The sequence below is a fragment of the Vicia villosa genome, unplaced genomic scaffold (assembly GCF_029867415.1).
Source record: "Vicia villosa cultivar HV-30 ecotype Madison, WI unplaced genomic scaffold, Vvil1.0 ctg.000189F_1_1, whole genome shotgun sequence".
NCBI classification, from domain to species: domain Eukaryota; kingdom Viridiplantae; phylum Streptophyta; class Magnoliopsida; order Fabales; family Fabaceae; genus Vicia; species Vicia villosa.
This window is the reverse complement of record NW_026705059.1, coordinates 1,297,920-1,322,941: the sequence shown is the minus strand read 5'-3', so window position 1 is coordinate 1,322,941 and position 25,022 is coordinate 1,297,920. Positions and strand designations below refer to the sequence as shown.

At 34.9% G+C, this 25,022-nt stretch overlaps 1 protein-coding gene and 1 pseudogene across 1 annotated transcript; both read right to left on the bottom strand.

Annotated features, from left to right (window-relative positions):
• Positions 1-9,164: 9,164 nt before the first annotated feature.
• LOC131625129 (cold-responsive protein kinase 1-like) lies at positions 9,165-11,857 on the bottom strand. Its single transcript, XM_058896021.1, has 7 exons — positions 11,701-11,857; positions 11,280-11,424; positions 11,072-11,187; positions 10,762-10,972; positions 10,408-10,645; positions 10,177-10,327; positions 9,165-9,951 (listed from the first exon to the last, which is right to left on the bottom strand). Exons 2-7 carry the CDS (start codon positions 11,347-11,349, stop codon positions 9,580-9,582), a joined length of 1,158 nt encoding a protein of 385 aa, XP_058752004.1. The 5' UTR covers positions 11,350-11,424; positions 11,701-11,857; the 3' UTR covers positions 9,165-9,579.
• A 6,603-nt stretch (positions 11,858-18,460) lies between these two features.
• On the bottom strand, positions 18,461-24,173 carry LOC131625111 (uncharacterized; annotated as a pseudogene).
• Between the last annotated feature and the right edge of the window lie 849 nt (positions 24,174-25,022).

Sequence of the window (25,022 nt, the reverse complement as noted above, 5' to 3'; positions counted from 1 at the left end):
TTCACATTTTTTTTTCTTCTGGATGTTAAGTTATGAAAGGGAATCCCTATATTTATAGGCAAATAATTTGTTCATTTTAGGAAACAATCCATGGGGAAAATAAATGATCTAATCAGTTAGCTAATTGATTAGGCACATGCAATAATCGATTATCGCTCACCAAATTGGAAGGTTTTGATATTGAGTCATTACAATTCATTATCATAAACGATTATAGAGTTAATTTTCCCTCATTTAATTGATTAGGTATTTGTTTTAATCGATTAGACAATTCTCAATTCATCTGTCTAGGTTCCAAATTTTTTTTGGTGATTTTTTTTGAAAAAAAAGGCATTAAAAATAATTTTAAGTGTGTGTGTACGCACATGTGTTTTAACCATACTACTTACCACAACACTATTGTCTTTTTACAATATATTGATCACTTGGACATATATAATCAGCCGAGCTTTCAAACTTTGAAGTTTCAAGTCCTTTTGTTGAATATACCAATCATATAAGCACTTAACTTTAATCTTCTTATGGATTAAGCTTCAAATATATTAAAGTCAGTCACTATCATCAAAGGATATTATTGGCGATCATAAACTCTGATTCTTTAGCTTGATTAAGAGGAATAATTTGATCAACCATCTTGTGCATCTTTAATCGCTTGAGATAAATTTAATCAATGCTTCAATACACACTAGTTATAAACTTGTGTTGTCATCATCAAAAACCATCAAATCGTTAGGGATAGATAAATCTTGCTTATCTATAAGCTTTGATCGCTTTTTGATTATATCTACAAGCACATAGTTCCATATATGGATCTCTATCATGTTCAACATTTGCCTGGATCCCGTATGAATTGCCATGTGATGATCATTAGGGAAGTCAAAAGGGAAGTCCTGGTGTGTTTGCATAAAACTCATAACGTCAAAGTCCTCGTCATAGAGGGACTGCACCTTGTTCTTTGGGGGAGCATATGAGGATTTTCCCTTCTTGGGTGTTATATCCAGATCAACAATTTCCACTTGCACATCCAACTTTATGGTGGGTGCGGGTTGCACACTAATAGAGGGGCGACTTTGAGAAGTAGAGACCTCTCATCCATCAAGAATAAGCTTTATGATCTTCAAAGGGCTAGTGGAGATGATAGTTCCTCAAGCGCTCATTTTCCTTTTTCCCTTTCCCAAAAGTCCACTAGTATGGATGTGGGGATCTCCGTACCATCTCTCTCTTTGAGCAACCTTCTACTTGGCATGGAGAGCCTTATTCAGTTTGATAGTCAGTAATGTCATACATTATGCAAATTGAAAGAAAGATATTAGCCAAAGACAATATGTGTGTTATAAACGCTCGAACAATAATTAGACATACACAAGTACTCTCGCCAATATCTTTATCACTTTTATCACTCTTGTCAAACTCCACCATCTCCCTAGAACTCATTATACGAAACTCGTCCAAGACATAAAAAACCTCTCTTTCTATTTCGATAAGAAACTCATAATTGAACCTATTTAAAATAAAAATCGGTTTTTGTCGTTCTCGTTGAACATTACCATATATCGATCATTTCACCCCTTCACTCTCCCAAACCTATATTTCGAATTTTTATAATTGTTCGAATGAGGGGGGATGAGGACTCTCCTGAATAAGGTGCCTAAGGTGACCCAACTGCCCTTGCTAGCAGTTTTGGTGTCGTAGAAAGAGAAGAATATACCCATAGTATGAGAGACCACCAAATTCCTACACAAGATCTCGAACGCCCTGGTAAAGGCCCAACCGTTAGGTAATATTTGGGAATGGGTGACGCTGATAGTTTTAAGAACCTCAAACTCAAACATTGCGAAGGGGATTAACACCCTTAAATCTTGTATTATAGGAAGATACATGTAAAAAAAGTCACTATCTAAATCATCATTGGGCTCCATATGAGACCTTTCATCTTTATAGCAAGACTCTGAGATAATGTCATCTTCATCCTTAGAGTTAGATAAATTCAAGACCTTACTAAAGAAGTCCACCTTCCTTTGCTTGATATATATAGTGTCTCATAATCTTCGAACCGTGATATTTTGGAAGAGTTAGACACCATCAATGATCTTGATTTTCATGGGAACCAATGAGGAAAAAAGGAGTCACTATCATTAATGGAGTTAACGCTACTCTCTTAACTTCCAAAGACCCCTATTTTGAAAAGCATATAATCAACCATCTAATCAACTTGACTAACATTTTTCATACAATATTCCCACATCTATGTGAGCTTTCTACTAGTGAAGGGTTTAACTACGTTTTCACTCTTGTCTAAATCCTTAATAATTTGCACTACTAGAAAAATAAAAAGATGAAGGGAGAAGGGTGAGACGTAATACATGAGTTTAAATGGAAAAATGATGGTAGATGCAATCGAGCTTGGGAGAAATTTTGAGGAAAATTTATTATTTGGGAAAGGCACGGGAATTTGGAAATAACATGTGGAGGAATGAGGCAGAACCATGTAATTATAAAGAAAATTTCCTAGGTCACTGTAATACGGTGGGAGAACTGACTTTTAGAAATGTCGCAGTTAAGCAAGATTCGCCACCGACTTTTATTTTATCCAATATATAGAAAGGCTAAAAGAACAGAAAAAACCTTTTTGAAAGAGATTTTGAGTTCGGGGGGTAGGTTATACAAAGGGAAGGTTTAAAGCATCCTTTGTATCCATGGTTATCCATGGTCTCTAAATTGCTTAGCTCACTTTGTTTTCAAAATGTTTGAATTGTTTAAAAAGTAGGGTGTGAAAAGTAAAAACTTTGAAGAAGAACTTTAGCTTGTAAATAAGCGTAGTCTTTTTGAAAAGTATTTGAAAATTAGTGGAAAAAGAATTTGAATTTGAATTTGAAAAAGAGCAAGTAGTTAAAAGCAATTACCCTAAGTTTTAAAATTCGTTCTTTTAGCTTTTCAAGGTGAAAGGGTCTATCCATACCATGAGAGGGCAGGAAGTCTTTCAATTGGATGTGCGGGTCATCGAGAATAATCGTTCGCCATAAGACTGTCCCATGCCATAAAGAGGGTAGGTAGTTTAAGGGAAGGATATAATAGTCATTATGTTTAGGCATCATGCGAGGATACCTTAGCAATTGGGACAATCATCGTTTTTTACCGAGGTAGCTTCGAGGGACAAAATTGATGATATCACTAAATAAGGCAACCTTTGCTTTAGGTATCCTCGGAATCGAGGGACTTGACTATTTAGTACAATTAGAGGCAACATGCAACAATAAGACAACAATATAAGACAACAAGAAGGGTTACCCTAAAGGTGTGTGGGTGCAACAATCACGTGGTTAACTTCGATGATATTTATCTTGTAATTAGGTGATTCTAGATTATTTAGCAGGCTTGCACTCCCTAGGTTACTAATCATGGCAGAAAATAAAACAGTTAAATCCTACGCTATTACAATAAACACCTGCGGGGATGGGGGAAATTAAAAGGCGGAAGAATAAACCTAATCTATTACAATAAAACCCTTATAGGGTAACAGAAAAATAAAGGCAGAAAATAAGAAAGAAAAATAATTAATTTACACATCCTTGAATGCCTTGATCTTCCTCGAACCCTTGATTTCTGAACATCTGAGAATTAAACAGAAAATAATAGGGGTGAGTGTAGAACAGATTCATTAACTAGTGAGGCAAACCCTAATTTTTATAAAGCAAAAATAAAAATAAAAATAAAAATAAAAATATTATTAAACAAGCAAAGGATTAGGAACTTAGCTTTTTGTCGGGTGAGGCGCGTGGCTGAAAGATCTTGGTTAACCCTGAAAACTGGGCACAAAGAAGAAAAATGCGTTAGTGCATTAAAGTTCTCAACAATTATAACGTGGCAGATCAAAAAATTAAAATAGTAATAATTGAGGCAAACAAAAAAGGGTAAGGCAAAAACAAACCCTGAAAGGGGACAAAAGTTAATTATGGTTTAATAGAAAAAATATGAAAAAAAAACCTAGACTAAGGTTAATGAACAACACCTACCAATAACAGTGATTAGTGATCATGATAGAAACAGGGTTTAAGGCATAAAATAAATTTAATTAGCCAAAACTTAAATTATTACCCTAAAATAATTCTTAGCAAAAAAACGATTATTTTTAATGTAATAAGAAAAATCGAGTTTTCGATTAAATAATAAATGAGTATAAAATTATCATATAAAAACTAATTTGTTAAATAAGTAAAAATAAGAAATTATAATAGAAGAAGAGAGAAAAAAGAAAATAAAAACACCTTCATGTAATTAAAAAAATAAATAAGAAATTAGAAACACTTAGCTCTGATCAGGTGTTGATGGCCTCTGAGAGTGTATGGTGGTCCTGCAACTTCTGGGACGTTTGATCTGGACACTGTGAATATCTGGTGGTTGACGGTTGAGGTACACAGTGGTCCTCCCTGGGCGTGTTGCATGGAATCTGTAAGAAAAAACCTTGTAAAATTAAGTTGCCACTAAGGGGTTTCGAACCTGGTCCCCTCAAGTCATCAGAGTCTCTCTTATGCCAATTGTACTAGAAGGATTAGATGTTAATGATTTTATCAACAAAATTTAAATATAAAACAAAAAGAGCTAATGGAAAAGTCAAACGAAGAGGCGCGTGAGGCCCATGTATTCACAAACAGACCAATGAGAAGGAGAAAGAGAAATTTGAACCGGTGACTGTCCAATGAGGATCAAACACACGTGCGGTGAGACCTTGGAACTTTGACCGGCCAACCACACAGCGCCGCATGTGGCACTTCACTATTCCTCTTCTTCTCCAAATGTTACTCACAGTTTGCTGCGGATTTTCTTGTGGGTTTTGTTGCGACTGTTCCTGCGATTTTATCCTTCGACTTCTGCCCTCACGAGACCTGCGAAAATACCATCCAGACACAAAAGCAAGCTGCCCAGATTTCATAAATCGACAGTGGCGAGTTCAATGGTGCTATTTGTTTGGTTTAAAAATGGCCACCACCATGAAAACGAAGGGAGAGACCTCCATGCCCTAATAATGGTGAAATCCGATTCACACGTCCAAGCTCCTGTTTATTGGTTCTAAGCTTCTCTAAACATCATCATAAACTCATAGAAAGCATTAGATTTGATTAATATGCATTAAGTCATGGAAAACGAAAATAAAAAAGTGCATATAATAACATGAATATGAAACTACCATTCTTCACGTTGTAGGACTGTGTAAAGGGTTCATTGGCAACCTATATCCCCTGGTGAAAAGATTTTGATGGTTGTTTGCTCTTGAAACCAGCTGCAACTATGAATACGAAAATTTAAAGTTCCTTGGGATTTTTGCAAGCTTGAAACACCCTTGGAGGCTAGGGTTTTTTTGTCCCCATGTACTGAGTTTGTTGTGATTATATAGCCCATCAAATTAGGGTTGAAAGTCTGAAAGAAAACGAATCTTTGATTGACAAAAAATTTGAGAAAATGTTTGATTGGATTTTGCACCAAATCTTACTATATTTGACTAATTCTATTTTGTGCATATTTCTTGTTCAATCTTGGCCATTGGATGAGATTTAACCACATTTTGATCAAGGAAGAAAATTAATTCATTAATCACATAATTATCTTATGATTTTATTTGAATAAAATCAAATATAAATGAAATAAATTCATAACATAAGTAATATTTGACTAATGGGCCCTTTTTTTATCTTAATATCACGTGGGAACTCCAAATGTTAAGGCCCAATACTCAAAAGTGTGAAAATAGTCAATTAGGGCTTCATGAATTTCTCAAAAATCGACCGACTTGTGCAAGCCATAACTCATTCAATACTTATCATATGGATATGATCTAGTACTTTTTGGAAAGCCCAGGATGTCATCTACAAGCCACTTTCGAACATATTTTTCATTTGGGGATTTTATCTTGATGATATAGCTCCTGACAAAAAACAGTTTTTTTGCGAGCTTCTAGAAGGCCCTGTAATGTATTGGCTCATATCTCTCAAATGAAGCATTTTTGGCTTTGGCATGTGAGAGACAAAGTTGTAGAGAATTAAATTTCCTTCAAATTGAGATTTGGATGGAAAATTTCTGATGTTCCATGTGAGAGTTATGGCTGGTCAAAGTTCAGTTGACTATAGGTCAAAAAACCCTAATTTAGAAACTTTGGATTTTGTTGATTTCTGAACTTTTCTTGCTGAATCATGATCGATCCTTGATCAAATGATGAATGATGCTTCAAGATTAGGTTGTTGACAAAAAATCAGGAGTTTTGACTGTACTTTGATCACAGTTGACTTTTAGGTTAAACTAGTCGACTGTTGACCTTCTGAGCAATTGACTGGTCAATCCTTGGAATTAAAATATGAATTTTGTCATTGAGGTAGCTTGAAACATCATAGGTCATATGAAGTCCTTTGGAGACTTTGATTCACTGATTTTTCTTTAGAGGAGTCAAAACCCTAGTTCAGGAGTTCATTGTTTAGGAGAGTATGCCTTTGAGTCTTGAACTTTAGTATGAGCTTGAATAGGGAAATGAGATGGGAAAATTTTGGGGTATGACAGTCACATAGGCTACCATTGATCTAAAATAGGCATGCAACGACAATTGGAAAGCAAAGGCATTTATGGTTGGAGATATCTGCATGTACATAATCAACGATTCACAATGATCGTGCCTTCCCAAGGTAAGAGTAAGTGAGCGTAAGTATTAAATGATGCATGTGTAAAAAAAAACACTTGAGGGACTCACGCCAAGCAACATTTAAGGGGATCACCCCAAGTAACTCTTCAAGGACTCGCCTCAAGAAACTTGTCCAAAGAAATTCTCAAAGGATGCATAGCATTAATAATGTTATTTAAGTTAACCATTTCACACTTCCTAAGCTTCATGTATAAGACACTATGGGCTGGAGGAACTATATTGAGCCTGAAAATAAGTATCCCAAAGGGCCTAGATAAAAATATCCTAGAAATTTAAACGAGAACTGGGCCCGACCGTCACCCTTAAGTCACTTGTGATAGTGGCGACTAACATCGTGACTACTGGCGGCGAACATCGTTGAAATGAAGATGGAGCTCTATCATTGAGAAAGAGTTGTACGGTTGTGTTAAGGAAGAAGAAGAGACAAAATATTACAACTTATTTTCTCATTATTATTATTAAACAAATAATTATTTTAAATCTGAGCCATTGAATATTTTTTACCACATGTCATATATCTATACAATAAAAAAAAAAAAAAGGAGAATACAAAAATGGAATGATCCAAACTCCCCTTCATGGTGCCTAACCATGTTTCAGTTAAATGGCATTTATGTTATTTTTTTTCTAATTAACCACTTTGCCCTATGTGTAATTTGTTTCATAGTAAATATAATGCCCCTTGAAATACTAATAGTCAAAGTAACACTACTTGATAGAAAAAGTATAATTATATGATCTCGAGCTACTCCATTAGAAAACTAGTCTATATGCAAATAGCCCATATATGGAATGCAATTAATGTCATTCCTATAATCCTATAGTAGATGAAACTTGTATAACAATCCACCTATGTGTTTCAATAAACAAGTATGCTAAACCCATAATTAATTAGCTCAAAGTGTAAAAAACAGATAACAAAAATCACGTGCTTGTTTTATAAACATAAATCTTTACTAATGTTACCACAATAGGTAGTAGCTGTGGTCCAAAAATTCAACAAATTTTACATTATAATACATAAATAGTATTTTGTTTGTTCTATAATAACATAGTTTCGTATAATGTTTCAAAATCATCTAAATTTAATAAATAATTTCTAAAAACAATTGTGTTTCATCTATTATTATTTTTTATATAAAAAACATTATTAATGACCCTAGTTTGTTTTGTCGTAACAACTTGAATCTAAGAATAGGTGGAAGAAATTATTCTCACGTTGTTTGTTTGTCACTATATCCTCTAATTGAATCTTAACAAAATAGCCCTTGTCACCCACGTGACCATAAAGCAAACATTTCTTTCTTGTAGATTTGTCTAATCATGCTTAATAATTCAATAAAATGAAAAAAGAATTTGCAAATATATTTGTTACACAAAGGAATATTTTTCATAAAATAAACAAAAAGAACAAAAACAAATAGTCTCAACTCTCAAGATCCAATTTAGGTGGCACATGTTTAGGAAGTCAAACAGCTGGAATTTTTTATGGCATTAAACTACATTTCTCTAATGATACACATTTTAAGCTTATAGAAAAAAAAAAACTAATAAACTCAAAATTTCTTACCCTTTCAAAACCAACATCTAGTAGTTTTTAGCAAATAGTATTCAGAAGGCACTGTGACCCTTTGTCAGGAAAATGACCTATTGTACAAAGGGTTCAAGACATGGGGTATGTTCAGTCAACAACAGTCACAGGCTTGCAAACAAATAACTTGAGATCAATTTCTATCATATCCTACTACACTTGTCCAATTCAACTTCTCAAGTTTCTTTTTTAAATTCTGGCAACCGAACTTGCGACCGACTAATTTAGCGTCTATTTGGTAAAGCGGTGGTATACTGCTACCACACGTGTAAAGCCAATTGCACCGCAATTTTGAAAAGCTACTAGTCGTGACTTTTAAGAAACGTGCAGTAAGACCGCAATTTCCCTAAAAAGCCAAATATAGGTTTAAAGAGACTAATTCCACTGTCGACTTACGAGAATCCCGTTTAAAACTAGAACAAAGACACATTCTATGGACATAAACCTAGAGTTAATTAACTACTTCCTCTTTTGAAGTGAAATTATAATAACTTGGGACACTATTGCTCCAACTCTTACATGCTATGTTTCACTTTGGAAAAAAGTCACTTTAACATTGTAGTACAATTTTCTTTATCAAAAGTATTTACTTTTTTATTTTTATATCACATTACAATTATAGTTATAAAGGTCACTTTTTTATTTTAACAAAGTTGTTATAATAATTGTAGCTTTTTTCAGAAATTTCTCTAAGTCGATTCTCAAAAGAATCCATAATCTCTATTTTTGTTTTCAAAGCCTATTTTTGTTTCAAACTTTATACAAAATCTCTAAAAGATTAATTTTTTTTTCAAATGAAAAAGTGCTTTTTCCATTAAAAAGAACTGAAAGAAAGAGCTTTTCTTTTGTAAAAAAAGAGGTTTAGTAAGCCTAATAGCATGTGTGATTTGATGTTAGTTGTATTTTTATCATGTTCAAATGTGATTTCAACTTAATTTTAAGAAGATAGTATTCTTACCTTCTGGGCCAGACGCGCGTCTATTAGCTTTCCACCGCATAAACAAACATGACATAAGTGTATTTGGGCTAGAAGTGCTTTTCTTATTTGGGAGCTTTTTTTGGAATGACAACAAAAAAGCCAAAAATTATCTTCAAAATTACTCATTGAATACAACAACCCTGGTCCATATTTACACAACAATACATTTAGAAACTTCCTACTTATGAAGCCTTAGACCCAAAATTTAAAAAAAAAAACTCAAATAAGTATCAAAGTATTGCAAAACTTACATGAGATATAAGCTAAGAAAATGAAACAATTTTTCAAATCAAAAAATAAAACATTGTGAATTAATGTTTATGTTTACATGCTGTTGTGATCATACTGTGTAGTTGCAACTGATGTAATGGTAGAGTTCTGTTGCTCTGAGGTAGACGATGTATTGTATGAAGATGTAGTCTTCAAATCAATTGTAGTACTTTCTTGATTCTTTCTAACTTTGAGGTCCATAAAATCGGAAATTAAAGCCGGTTTTGTCATCGTACTGTCATCAACTTTCATTTCTCCGGTAAGCATCTTGACCACGGTAGACATGGTCGGACGACACTTTGGAGATTCTTGTGTGCAAAGAAGGCCAATCTTCAGAAATTTACACGCCTGCTCGGCGTCAAAGTCTCCGTTTAGTGATGTATCTACAAGCGCAACTAGTTCCTTTCGCTCGTAAAGTTCCCATGTCTGCAAGAACAAAAAGTTTAGATAAGAGTAGGTTCATAAATCTCCTATAATGCTTTAGAATATGATCATACATATCAAATGTAACGCTCCCTTGATCAGATACATTTGATCAGATACATTGTTCATTCAATGAATTGAATTTAAAAAGTAAATTTTTTCTTATAAATAGGACGTGACAGAGTATATACTATCAATGTAATATGATTGGGAAGGGAACATCCTTACCCTTTCTAGAATGAATTGTTCGTCTATTGGAAGTCGCGAATTCGTGTTACATCTTCCACTAACAATCTCCACAAGGAGGACACCGAAACTGTAAATGTCTGCTTTTCGTGTAAGTCTCCCTCCGATTGCATACTCTGGTGCCAAATAGCCTCTGAAACAGACCAAGACCGTGCATCAGTAAATTTCGGACACAAAAACAATTCAACAGAAACTGTGAATTACAATGCTTACAATGTTCCTGCTACGCGTGTGCTGACATGAGTCGCGTTTGCAGGCATAAGCTTTGCAAGACCGAAATCCGAAATCTTGGGCGTAAGATCTTTATCGAGAAGAATATTGCTTGCTTTTATATCCCTATGAATGATAGGAGGCCTAACTTCTTCGTGTAGAAAGGCAAGCCCGCTTGCAACGCCAACGCATATTCTACACCGTGTTCGCCAATCAAAGTAGATACTATTGTGACTTCCACCTAAAGAAAAGAGAAAAAATCGATGAATTCGTAATTCAAGTAATGTGAAGAGTCAAAGACTAGTTAAGAAAACAAATCCATGAAGTTATGGAAACACTATAGAAAAATGGATTTACCTAGAAGAGTTCGCGAAAGACTGTTATTTTCGAGGTAATTGTAGACTAATATCCTGCTGTTTCTTTCCACACAACAACCATATAGTTTAACCAAATTTTCATGCTCGATTTCAGAGATCACATTAATCTCTGTCAAGAATTCCTTCACCCCTTGTTTTGATTCGGCCGAAAGAACTTTTATAGCAGCAAGTTTTCCACCTTTAAGACGTCCCTGATCATCCACACCGTAATTCAATTAAGGTTTCATAATTCATATTCGTCAACAACAAAAAGAACTATAAAATAACAATTGCATAACCGTCTAGCTCACCATGTAGACTGAACCGAAACCACCCTCTCCGATTTTATTGGCCTGACTAAAATCATTTGTGGCCTTGCTTAGTTCTTTATAGGTATAAATCTTAACATTATGAATACCTGAAATATCTGTTCAAAGTATAATCAATTAGAGTCTAATTACATATATATAGATACAAAATTACACCATATTATCTATTGGAATGTATTAGTTTCGTTACCTTCGTCGTTGTCGAGATTATGTTTCGAAATCGGTGATGTCTTCTTGAATGAGAAAGGGAAACAGGTCATGACGGATTTATGTATCAGAAAAGTATGTTTTAGTGTCAATCAAATTGCTCCAAATGAAACCACTTCCAATGTTACCTGAAGAACAGAAAAATAAATGAAGACTGATCATAATTAAACCATAACATATTAATCACCGTAACAAAATCTAAATAATATATGCAAATTCAGCTGATTTATCTAAAGTTGATCAAAATCTAAGTAATTCAGAAACTATGAAGCACAGACACTCCAAACCACGGTGTTAATAACACCGACGCAGACAAAACTTTATTCGGAGGTGTCAGTGTTACATATAGTCTAAAACATACACATAGCAAAACATAAAAAAGAGTGAAATGGAAGAAATGGTACCTGAGATTAGAAGAAGAAGGTGAAGTGAAGAAGAGAAAGAAAGAAAGATGAAGGGGTTAGAGAAGAGAATTTTAGAGAAGAGAAAACGTAATGGATGGGATGAAAATTCAACGTAACACTAGTAATAAGGGACCATGAAAGCATGTACACGCGTACGTTAAGGTTTGAATTTTCTCGCTTTGTTGTTTTTTCGTTTTCAGACTATAAAGACCAACGTGTCTGCTTGAATTTAAATGTTTTATGTCTTTTTTTTTAAATTTTCTATTTTACAGATAAATATAAATAAATACATTTATTTATTTATTTTTAAACAAAAAGACTTATTAGGATATAGAATAGAGAGATTTAAAAAAGAGGACATAAGACCAAAGTTCTCTCGAATTATTAGAAACAAAATTCTGAAGACATGATTTAACATCTCCGTCAAGGTAGAATAAATGTTAATCATTCCTAACTTCACAAATAATCACAAACTCTTAAATTTAACATCTCCCTCAAAGTAGAATAGATGTTAATTATTTCTAACTTGCTTTGCTTTGAAGAGTGCTGACTATGTGCAATGATTTAGTCAAAATATTTTTCATTTGATCCTTGGATGCAATTGGAAGTAAATGGAGTATCTTGTCTCTAACATGCCAATCAATTTCTATATGCTTAGTATCTCATGAAAAATTGAATTGGCTGTTTAATGAAGAGCTGATTTGTTGTCACATTAAATTAGGGGTGTTTGTGGTGCGGTTTGGACGGTTTTGACGTAAAAAATCATCCGAACCGTAAGAGGAAAAATATGCGGTTCGGTTGACTTTTAAAAATAAAACCGAACCAAACCAAACCAATGCGGTTTAGATTGGTTCGGTTGGTTCGTTTTTTTTTCACAAAAATTTATTGAGCCATACATACACATATTGATGACTACACAACTTTGTATTTAGTCATTTATGCGTTATCAAATGGCAACAAAATTCATCATATTTGAATAACAACTTTCTATTTAATATACGAAAATAATATTATATATAAGTGGAATAAAAAACATAAAATAGTAGCATAAAATAATATAAAAAACGTTATAATAAATAGAAAAAATAGGAGATGAAATATTAGAGAAGATGAAAAAGAAAGAGCAGAAGAGATGCGATTAGATAAGAAGAGGAACATTAAAAACGTAATTGGAAGAGAGAACAGTCGAATAAAAATAATAAGATGAAAAAGAAAGAACTTAAGAGATGAAAGACTAGAAAAGAATATGTGATATGTATTTGGAAAAGAAGATGAGAAGAAGGTGCAATACCGCTCAGAGAGATTTGAGAAGACTTAAAGTGAAACCTTAAGTGTGAGGAACGGAAAATCATTCGTAATAGTTCGTAATAGTAGGATTAAGGCATAATAGGTTTGAGTTTAGGTTGAATATAAGTTAATTGAAGTTTGTGGGTTTTAACATAATGCGGTTTGGTTTGGTTTGGTTTGTAAAATACAAACCGCAAATCGAACCAAGCCACGCGGGTTGTTAAAAAATGACCCAAACACATCCGAACCAAATGCGGTTTTTTGTGGTTTCGGTTTGGTTTGGTTTTGCAGTTTTCTATTGGGTCGGTTTGGTTTTGAACACCCCTATAGTAAATCACAATTGGAGAATAGTGCTTAATGTGAAATCCTGTATCATATAAAAAATCCATTGTCCTTCACATGTAGCTTGATCTAATGCCCTATATTCAGCCTCAAATGAAGATTTAGAAAATATTGTTTGCTTCTTATTTTTTCAACTAATCAATGAGTTTCCGAGAAAGAAACAAAACCCTGTTGTTGATCTTCTAGTGTTTGGGCATGCTACCCATTCAGAATCAAAGAAACCTTTAAGAATTAGTGATGCTGATGAGATAAAGAAATGGCCATTACCAAGACTATCTTTGAGGTACTCCAAAACATGCAGACCTGTTAACACGTGTTCATCAGTTGATGCACTTAAAAATTGACTGAGTTTACTTACAACATAAGAAATCCCTGGTCAGAAATGTGTTAGGTACATAAGTATCCCAAATAATCTTCTGCATGTAGTTGAATCAAAAAGTGAATTACTAGATCCCTTGTACAATTGTATGTGAGGTAGCATAGGAGTAGCGCGTGACTTTATTCCACTCAAACATGTATCTTGTAAGAGATCTAGTGTGCATTTCCTGTGGCATAATGTGATACCTTATTTTGATCTATCTGCTTCAAAGCCTAGAAAGTATTTAAGAACTCATAGATCCTTAATGATAAATTTGTCATTTAGGAGGGTCTTAATGTTGGTAATCTTATCAAAATGAATAGTTAGATTTTGATTGAAGGTAACTTGAGTGCAGAAGAGTTTCAGTGAGTTTTGCGTTCCATTGTCTACTTGTCTGCTTCAAGCTATAAAGAGATCTTTGAAGTTTGCATATAGACCTCATAACAAATACCAAAAAGAAATAAAACTTGTATTCCCTCGTAAATCACAATAAACTTCGAGGAAAGACCTCATAGGTTTGTAAACATTCAGAGTTATGCACTCAGGATAAGACCAAATGCATTAAAACGTTGACGTCCAATTGACTTCGAGGGAAAACCATGTAAGTTCGTAAAGATCTAATTCCATGCACTCAGGATCAGACGAATACATCTCAAGTAGGTAACAAAAGCATTTCATTCAATAAAAAAAGTATTTTTTGACACATTTTTCCATTACAAGGTATTGTCAAACAGTACCACAAAAAAGGGAATAGATGGCCTTAACATGCCTACTTGTGAGAAATGATTTTCCCATCTATGACGGCTTGATCTGGCCAAATTCGTTCCGTCAAAAGAGTCACGGGGGGGGGGGGGGTGAAAATATTCTACTTGATCCAAAGTTTTTTCAAACGACTGTGAATCTGCCTTAAGGGTGGAACTCATACAGTTAGCCAACAGTTAGGTCAACGAAGCGTTCTGAGAACACAAAAACTCTAATTCTTTGTGAGGAGATCCCAAACTTCTTGAAGCAATAGACAAAGTTTGGTTCTTCATCGCCACGGTCCTCACAAGATGAGCCACCTAGTCACAAAGAGAATCAGTAAGCTTCAAGGGGAGCGAAACACCCTTCACCCTAAAAAAGAGGTATAAGCTTTCTTTGCTTCATGCAGGTAACTATCACGCTGAAGCTTTAGGTTGTGGACACTATCCTCCATCTGTTGTTTTTCAGTGCAGTACTAGTAGGACCATAAACCCTTTTAGTGACCATATGCACCAAGGGCCAAAGCAGCTGATGTGCGTCGAGTATACAGGGATAGAGTACACAGTTCTTCATCCAAAATGGCCCCAAAAAGGCTAGCCAAGTATATGCACTCCTTGTCTAAAGGAGGAGGTTGGCGGCCCTCGACGAAACGAGAGCCAGACCCCATCAATAAAGGGCGAGCAGTTTGACCTGTGTCACTTGATAAAGTCGGCAAGTTCTCCACTGCAACATTACTTTTTATCGGTCGCACTCTCCGCCTTAGAAGCTAGAACTGCTCCTCATTACCCATGCATTCTACACACAATAAAACATATGCATCAGAAACATGCAGGTTAAATATCATAAATCCCAAAAGATCTGAAGCTTACCCAAAATGGTTTTTCTCTCTTCTCGAGAGTGAATTCCTATCAACAATTGGACGTTAATAAGATATTTAAAACTTTTCTTTTCAACCTATGTCGCCAAAATAGCTCCCCTATATATCCCAAGTTGTTGATAAACTTCACTAAGGATTTCTCATACTGAGTCTCGTCAGAGATATCTTTTTTATTGTATACGAAAAAGAGGTTATTCCAATAGAAAGTGACCTTCAGTCCAATATTTTGAAAACAAGTCGGTACATCTGCCATCCAGTCCATCACCGACATCATAAATCCCAAAAAGGGCTTCAGGTTTGACGAGGGTTTCAAAAAAGAATTGACTTCAAAGAGCAGAAGCTCTAAAAGAGGTTCGAACCCGAGAATAGTCGGCTTGAGGTGGAGTGGTCCTCTACTCCTAGTCCGGGATGCCGAGTCACAAAGAAATTTAAAGAGATGAAAGAAGAGGAACCCACAAGGTCTTCCATTCAAACACTCACACCAATACTAGTAGACTTTCATGAACGCCCAACATATAGGGTGGAGTTGCGAGGGAGTCATTACCAAATGTTTCAGAACCTTTATCTTAGAAACAATGAAGGGGAGATGAAGGCCCATGGTAGAGAAAACACATTCATAAAAAGGGAATGGCGCAACCACCATACTTGTCGCATATTCTTTCATTCTCTAAAAGACTCAAGGTTCCCTAGTCAGAAGATAAACCAACTTCTGTAAAAGCATTGTCAATACCACCTAGTATAGCAAAAATATAAACAATGGAAGAATAAACAAAATCCATCCAAGATACATTTATGTGATTTCTTGTTCATATTGCACTAACTTTGCAATTACAGAAAAATAAAATGCTAACGAACGGAACAACCAACTTTTAATTAAAAAAAGGAAAACTCGGAAAAGAAAAAAGAACACTTATTCCCATGAAAGAAATCTATATTTAGGAATGCAAAAGGTTTCACCAAATACGTCTAATTACTCACACTCAACACTCAAGAGTTTCGTTTCGTAAGAACCGTAATGATGATATCCATGAAAAGACGCTTGAAGTATGACGCATTAAATTCATGGTTCCTTAAGAACCGGAACACTTCTTATTCATCTATATTAGAATGAACAGGGGGTGGTCTGCATCCGGGGCTGTAATATCAAACTCTTGCCTACTTTAAACATCAACAAGGGCTAAGAGGGCAATTATTCTAGTTCGACCAGATCAACCCTGGATCTGCTTGGACCGACCAAATTAACCCCAACCAAACATCAGAAAGGGGTTCCACTCCTTCCAGAATCTACTGAGTACACAAAGATTATCATCCTAATGATCACAAAAAATCTCAACTGCAAATGCATCTAATGACTCTCTGCAAATCACGACTAACAAATAGGTAGTTCGTATATATATATATATATATATATATATATATATATGCGTCAAATTGAAGTAACAAGTTTCAAATACAATTTTTTTCCCTCATATACTCATGTGAGCGTTGAAGTGCTATAAGTCTCGTCACTCTACCACATCAGAAGCCATGGTCGCCATCACCACCTTCTTCTTCTCATTTTTAATTTTATATATATATATATATATATATATATATATATATATATATATATATATATATATATATATATATATATATATATATATGCTCTGTCTAATATGCATAAGGATTTACTTATGCATCATGCATAAGCCTACATAAGTCATTGGATCATGTTTTTAATCCAGTATTGAGTATTGAATAATAACAATTGATATCTAGAATTTGATCCAAGGGTCCATAATAATCTATGCACGGTAACTGCACCCTATATATATATATATATATATATATATATATATATATATATATATATATATATATATATATATATATATATATATATATATATATATATATATATATGAAGTAAAACTCATCGCTTGCAAAACAAAGGCGGTCAAAAGAAGCATGCTTGATAATACAAGTTGTTGATTGCGTAAGATTTATTTAAATCAACAAACAAATCCATGTTGGTGTTGCATGTTTTGTGTGCCATTGTCAAACTTTATCGTATTCTACTTTTGCATGCCACGCATTTGAAAAATGTAAAAAATAAAGTCAATTAAGGATAGAGTAATTAAATAATGCATATAAGGTTTTGTTATTTGATATAAATGGAGCTGGTGAGGACGAGATGGTGATGAAGGAGACATGACCTACCATATAGAAGAGAAAATATGTCACCATTGACGAAATGACTTTTTCTTTGTCTATGCAATTATTTTATTGGAAACTTTCATATACAGTACAAAACGTATTGCAAATTTGCAACTTGATAGATGCACTTGTCAACATTAAGTAACTCCACAGCTGCAATAAGGTGAGATTGCGACAGTTTTCATTGACCGGAAAACTAGTTTTTGTACATAATTTCTTAGTCGTTTGCCTTCATAGACCAACACTTTCATAATCTTTTAAAATTTTGGTTTAACTATGTTGATTGTATCATGCTATGCATCATAGAGGATCAACTCATGGTTGTTGAAGAAAAATATAATCTCCTATATATTCTGTTATCTATATTTATTAGAACTCATGGTTGTTGAAGAAAAATATAATCTCCTATCTATTCTTCTGTTATCTATATTTGTTAGAAGATTGACCATTATTGTTTTTTTCTAAATAAAAAAATTATACTATAAATTGGACAAAATGATAACTAACAAAATCACCCTACCACTTTTCTATTTTTCAATCAATACTAGTAAGAAACCCGTGCTGCCGCACGGGTAATAATTTATTTTTTTGTCGATAAAAAAAAAGCATCAAATGATATAAAATGTACATAAAAACAAATAACATTTATGAACCAAAGACCTTGTTCCAATATGATGAGTTTTGATAAAGTCGCAACATATGAATGATAGTTAATAGTTTATACAATTTTTTTGCATGTATTAATCGAGAAACAGCTGCAAAGGAATCTCCAAAACATTTAGCGACGAATAATAAAAAGGAAAACAAAGCTGCAACATGATTCTCCAAAATGAGTAGGATGTATGGACCTGAAATAGCACGGAAACACAAAAATCATATATTGTGGAAGTAAAGAAATAAATTATTTCGGCATTGTTGTCATGGGATAATAAGTTTATATTTTTAAAAACATACCTTCAAATGTTATGGAACACTTCTTTGAATACAACATTGGTGGTAGAGAGCATAGGTTCTTTATCTTTGTCATGAATAAGAATCCTTAATCCCTTTTTGGATCTCACTCTTGAGATAGCCACGTATAATTGCCCATGACTAAAAACTTCTTTTGGCAAGTACAAACCAACATTGTCAAGCGATTGGCCTTGAGACTTGTTAATAGTCATGGCAAAGGAAACAATAATTGGAAATTGGCGTCTCACCAGTTTAAATGGCCATGGTGACTGTGAAGGGGACAAAGACATTCTAGGAATATAAAATAAGTTACCAACATTTTTTCCAGAAATGATCTTAGCTTCAATGACATGAGCAGCAAGCCTGGTAACAGTTAGCCTTGTACCATTGCACAAACCTTCAGATTGGTCTAGGTTGCGCATTAACATAATAGTGGCACCAACTTTTAACTTAATTGAATGGTTAGGAAATCCCGAAGTCTTAAGAGCATTTAGGAACTCGGGTGTCACGTGCTCATATGCATCAAAGCTATTTGCATCAGATTTATCAATAGAATCACTGCTAAAGTATTCTTTCTCTTCTCCTACAACAATTGAAAAAGATGAATATTTAGATAAAATGTATGCCCAACAATAGTTTATATTTTGAAATAAAAATGTTGCTATTATTAACGGAAAAGAACTTGAATACCTGGAAGAAGGTTTGTTATATATTGGTTGATATCATCGACTACTTCGATTGTTGAAGCTAAGATTGCACGACTCTGAAGATAGGTGGAATCAAGATAGTTATGAATGAGATCAGGGTACGTATCTTCAACAATTCCCTTAATCGGATCTGAAAAGTTGGAAATTAAGAACTCATCTGGAATACAAATATCAGCATAGCCATCATTTGGCTCGCACATGGTCCCATCTCCAATTTTTAAAATCCACTCAGAAAAACTCCTTATGTCATCATTTGTAGAAGTAGGCTGACCAGCTTGCAAGCGCATGTTCTTTGTAAGCCTCAAGACTTTACAATGATCCCAAATGTAAGACGCATTGATTGTTGCATGAATGATATCAGATCTAGTACCTCTTGGTATAACAGGGAGAATTTGTCTGAAGTCACCTCCAAAGACAACAACCTTTCCTCCAAAAACTCTTTTAGATGCATTTGTGATTCCACTCATAATATCTCTCAAGGATTTGTCGAGTGATTCAAAGCAAAACTTGTTAGCCATAGGAGCCTCATCCCATATGATTAGATCTGTCATCTTTAGAAGCTCCGCAAGGTGATCTTGTTTTTCAATGTTGCATATAGAATTTTCTAAAGTAGGGACAGGAATCTTAAATCTAGAATGAGCAGTTCTTCCACCTGGTAACAACAAACTTGCAATCCCACTTGAAGCAATCGGCAAAACAATTTTTTTCTTAGACCTAAGTGTTGCTGATAGAGTGTTCCACATGAAGGTCTTACCAGTGCCACCATAGCCATATAAAAAAAAACTCTGCCTTCTTGCTTTTCTACAGCATCCATGATTTCCTCAAAGATGCTTCTTTGTTCATCTAAATCAAACAGACATTTCCAAAGAGAGTTGTTAATGATTATAGAAAGTTGATGAATTTTAAAATCCAATAACAACAGGTGATATTACCTGTAAGAGAAGCGTAGAGACTTTCAAACAGTTGTTGTTGAGCAAGAACATCATATTGCCGTTCATCATAAAGGAGTCGATTTCCTGTAAAGGTTTCGACATAATCTTTCGGATATGGCATGGTCTTAAAGTCCTTCAAACTTCGATTATTATTTTGCAACAGTGTTTCAATAGCCATGAGTGTTCGTTCTTTTAGCTCGGCATCACTCATTGTCAGACCTATGATAAAGAATAAACAAAAACAAAGTTTCATTGCAGGAAAAATGTCTCAACACACATCATGAACATTGTATAAATGTATAACTTTGTATTATTTAACATAAACTAATTAATACTTGTTACATTTGGTAAAGCTATAGTGACTGTAAACATTAATTATATGCATAAATTTGCGATGCTGAGCTATTATATAAACCTAACACGGACCAAGTTGCAATTGTCCCAAATTTTAATCTAACAGTGGCTGCAATATGTGAAACTCCCGCAGCAACTACCAGTTTTGATGCAAAGAACTTATTGTCGCAGTGTTCCATGGTTTAGCACATTCTTTTGAGTAAAAAAAACTTATGGTCGTGCAACAAATAGAGTATTATTAATTCCCAACTGATACTGGAAATTTCAATATGTGAAATTACCTATTGTAACAGTATGTAACTACAATAAAATCAGTATAGTAAAGATACCCTTTGGCAAGCTAGTTGGGTAATTCTACTTATAACAGTCTGTAATAAGTAGAAAACGGGAATCCAATAGATTTGCAAACGGCTGAAGATAGATAATATGAAAAAAATTGAAAGACCGAATATGTTATTAGTAAAGATTAAATACCTTGATCTCTTGTGAATGCTCGTTGATCATAAAGAATGCCATCTGATAAATACATCCAAGTCTTTCTCCAAACGTGTTCCGGTCTATTCATCGATGAAGATAGTAACATGGTAACAAATAGCTTGCGTAAAAAATGACCTGAACCCCACTGATGTGCCTCTTTGATGGCCTCGACAAATTCACGATCATCTTGTAAAAACCCCATTGCAAAGCATGCATCTCGAAATGTTTTTAGTTTCTTACCGTCAACCGTCTTGATGTCTTGATAGGATAAAGGGCCTTTTTTGCAAGTGAGCACCATCCTTAAATAAAACAACTCCCCAGTGCTTTGAGGAACCCAAATGAGTCGACCAATGGTATACCCTCGTTTCCTTGGTTTCCAACTTCGACTTCGTTTATGATAAACAAATTTAGAAACAAAGTCCCCATAAGTTAGTAATCTTGCTTCTTCATAAGTTTTGTTTGCTTCGAACCATGCTGTAAACATAGACTCTGTTACACTTGGTTTGAGCAACACATCACCAACCTGCTCATAGTCTTTGTAGTACACAGAGTTTTCACCTTCCATGTGGAAAAACAATCTTTCTACGGCTGGCTTTCTGCCATGTATAGAATAGGAAAATATCCTCCAGCATGCTTCACTTGGGGAGATGTATCGACAATCCAAATATTGTTTGATTTCGTCGGCGTTGTTTTTATCTTGGCCTTGTATGATTGCAGAAATTCTATCGGAACCTTTGTTTATATACTTGAAGAGGTATTTGATAGAAGTACTTTGGTTGCACCATTCCATGTTAATGTGGGCTTCGTACTTCAACAACAAACTTGGATTGTGAGGAACAAAATGACCACTGTGAAAGATGAGTCCATTTTTTTCAATGGTGTGTTTGTTGTCTCTTCTCCTATAAACAGGATACCCTTCTTAGTCCACGATCGTCGTAGGTTGAAATTTCTTAGGGTAAAACTTGGTGCACCTTCCATCTTTCGTGCAAGGTGTTTTGGGATTTGCCAAACCACAAGGACCATGAACCATGTGAGCTTTGACCAAACTGTACAACCGAGGGTGTGTTTCGGGATCGGGCACTTCAGCACTAATGATCTTGTCAATGTCTTCTGGACCTGGATATTTGTTTGAAGGATGCAAGAAGATCAATATATGGGCATGAGGCAATCCTCTCTTTTGAAACTCAATGGTGTACATATCTACAATTGGAAAAGCAAAAAAAAAATTCAAAACTACTGTTAAAAATGATAAACAATATTAAGTCATCAAAGTTAAGGGGGAGAATAAACTCACAGGCAAGTACTTTGCCAAGAACACCTTTTTTGGTTAAATCTGTAAGCAATTGATCAAATTTGATCTTGAAGACTCTTGAGATGATATCCGGTCGATCTTGAGGTTTCAAATGAAGAGGTCTAAGTACTCTTTGAATCTCAGGCCAATTTGGATTACAAGTAAAGGTAATAAACAAATCAGGAAATCCAACTTTACTGCATATAGCCATTCCATCATAGTACAATTGATCCATAAACCTACGACCTCCAACAAAGGAAGAAGGCAAAACCAATCGTTTGCCTATGCTGTTCCCTTGGGCTTGACTTTGGTCTCCCTCTTCATTCAAGGAGTTGTACTTGGAAACTCGAAGTTTTGGTTGATTTTTACGTAGCCATTATAGTTTCTCAGACTCTAACATTGTGTAACCATCGACCAGAAACTGCTGGAACAACCTTCTAGAAGATAATAAAGTCTTAGCTTCATTGGACCTAGTTTGAATGCGGTATGCCAAGAACTCCCGAATTGTGAGCCTATTTCGCATGCTGTTATTGTTGGCAGGCAAGTCCCTATGAGCTACATCAGGTCTATAACCGTCCTCACCATAAGGAAAAATCAAAGGATACTGGTATGCCATGTAAGCTGCATGCAATTCGTTGATTCTCTGAAGTCCCCCACCTCTTGTTTGCATAATGATATCACGCATTTCTGCCGTGTCAATATCACCAACAACCAAGGCCGCGACTTCAGACACAGTAGGTTGGTTATACACCCTTCCATCGGTCGATCGGTTAGAAATGAGGCGTAGCTTGAGATTTTGAGTTTCCCCATTGCTTAACCATTGTTTCGCCATTTGAAAGCTCTTTGCATGAGGATTGAATTCGTACAGCATATTGGACAACTGGTTTACTACATCAGAATCAATGTTCTCTTTGTTCCTGTCAATACAACATCAAATTTGTCATGTGTTGGATGGCCTGGTAGGAAACGTGACAGTTAGCATTCATAAGCATAATGATATCAGAAATGTAAAACACGTGACAATGAGTATGCATAGGCCTGATTATATAGGTCATGTAAAAAAAGTGACAGTGAGTATTAATGAAACTAATAAACTAAGTCATGTTAAACATGTAACAGTGAGTATTCATAGATAATTACCTTAGTCCATGCATACGGTTTTCGACTTCATTTTCCGTGTCATATATATATAACTGTGCAAATTTCGGCTTTTGCCCTTGAGGAGGGAGCAAACTTCCAATTCAATGACACGTTTGACCTTGTATCCTCATTGTTGGAGGGCCGCGACCATTGTTAAAACGATTGTCTATCTTTGCTCCCGGTGATGTGAATGCAAACATCATATTGTATAGTCGGATTTGTTGTTGAAACTTCCGGCTAACTATATTGTCGTGATCAAATAAAAGTTTTGCAAGTAGCTCGGGAGGTTGTTTTAGCATTGGTAATTCAACCTTGCCGTTACCACAACACATCATAAACTTTGGGTTAGCTGAATGTTTACTTTTGTGCATCCTTTCTTGATACCACATCCTTGCTTTGCAATAATAACATTCGATAAGAGGGGAACCGATATCGTAATATTCTACATAAGCATAGAATGTAGGAAATTTAGAAAAGGAGTGCATAATGGGTAATGATTGGTAGTAATGGTAAACATGTGCCAGAGAAGGTCAATTTACCCTCAGAATGTCCAGTTGCATTGTCATTGATTGTAAAAGGTGCTTCAAGATCTTCTGAGTCAGAACGGTTTTCCTCGTCGGATAGGTATGCTGTAATAAACATACAGAGGAATTTATTAAAATGAGACAATGGCGTTTAATTGAATCTGACTTTGTATTCACAGTTACATTAAAAAATGGCTTATCCATATAAAAATCTGAGTGATAGAACATGTATCAAGCATACCTGCAAACGGGTCGTAGTCGCTGTCGTCGTCGGAGTCAGTATTAAAATCCATATTAACCGTAGGTGTAAAAAATAGGACACGTTGGCTCGCTTCTGCGATGGTGATTGGGCGTGGACTGTGATATTTGCGTTACCTCGTGAGAAACATGATTCTTGGATATCTCTCCTATTTGCCGAGTAGGGCGCGGTGTGTTAATGACATTACTGTTGAAACAATGGATGCATCAGTTATATTTATACAGTAGGCATTGTATAAAATGAAGGACATCATGTTTCGTACCTTGGTCCGGGTGTATCATTTGGAATGGGGTGCAGCCGACTACTGGTTTGTGTTGGTCGCTGTGTATTCAAATTCAATCCTGACTCTGGATCACGCATTTGTTTTCTTGGCCTGCCTCTACGTCGTTTGGGAGCATCAACACAACTGTGTTCAAGTTTACTTAGTTACATTTCCAGTCCATGAATTGCACAATTTGATTTAAAATCACATATCCATATAATAATCATATCTGATTAAGAACTTATTGAATATAAGAATTACATAATGTATTCCTACACATAATTCATATGGATTCAAGTCCTCAAACAGGCTGAGGTTTATACATGTATTCTTGTTTAAATTGAAGGTTATTATGAGGTTTCTACATGTTTGCTAGTGTTACTTTACTGTCATGCATGAACTGAAACTTCATAGTCAACTCATTTTCTATACACTGCTTTAATAGGGGTGTTTTAAAAGCTAAAGTTGGGAGCAATGCCCAGGTAATACTGTTTTTAGGGCAACAATGTATATAAAACTTTTGAACTAATTAAGGTTACCTAGTGAATTTGACAGGTATAAATGTGAATTTATACTCAGCCAAACCAAGTGAAATTATAAGCAGTTTCAAACTAAGTATTA

Coding starts and splice junctions, on each gene's coding strand:
- LOC131625129 (XM_058896021.1), bottom strand. CDS start 11,349: ATGACCTGTTTCCCTTTCTCATTCAAGAAGACATCACCGATTTCGAAA. Junction 10,328..10,407: donor ACACGCGTAGCAGGAACATT/GTAAGCATTGTA, acceptor GGTCTGTTTCAG/AGGCTATTTGGCACCAGAGT. Junction 9,952..10,176: donor AACAATTCATTCTAGAAAGG/GTAAGGATGTTC, acceptor TTGTTCTTGCAG/ACATGGGAACTTTACGAGCG.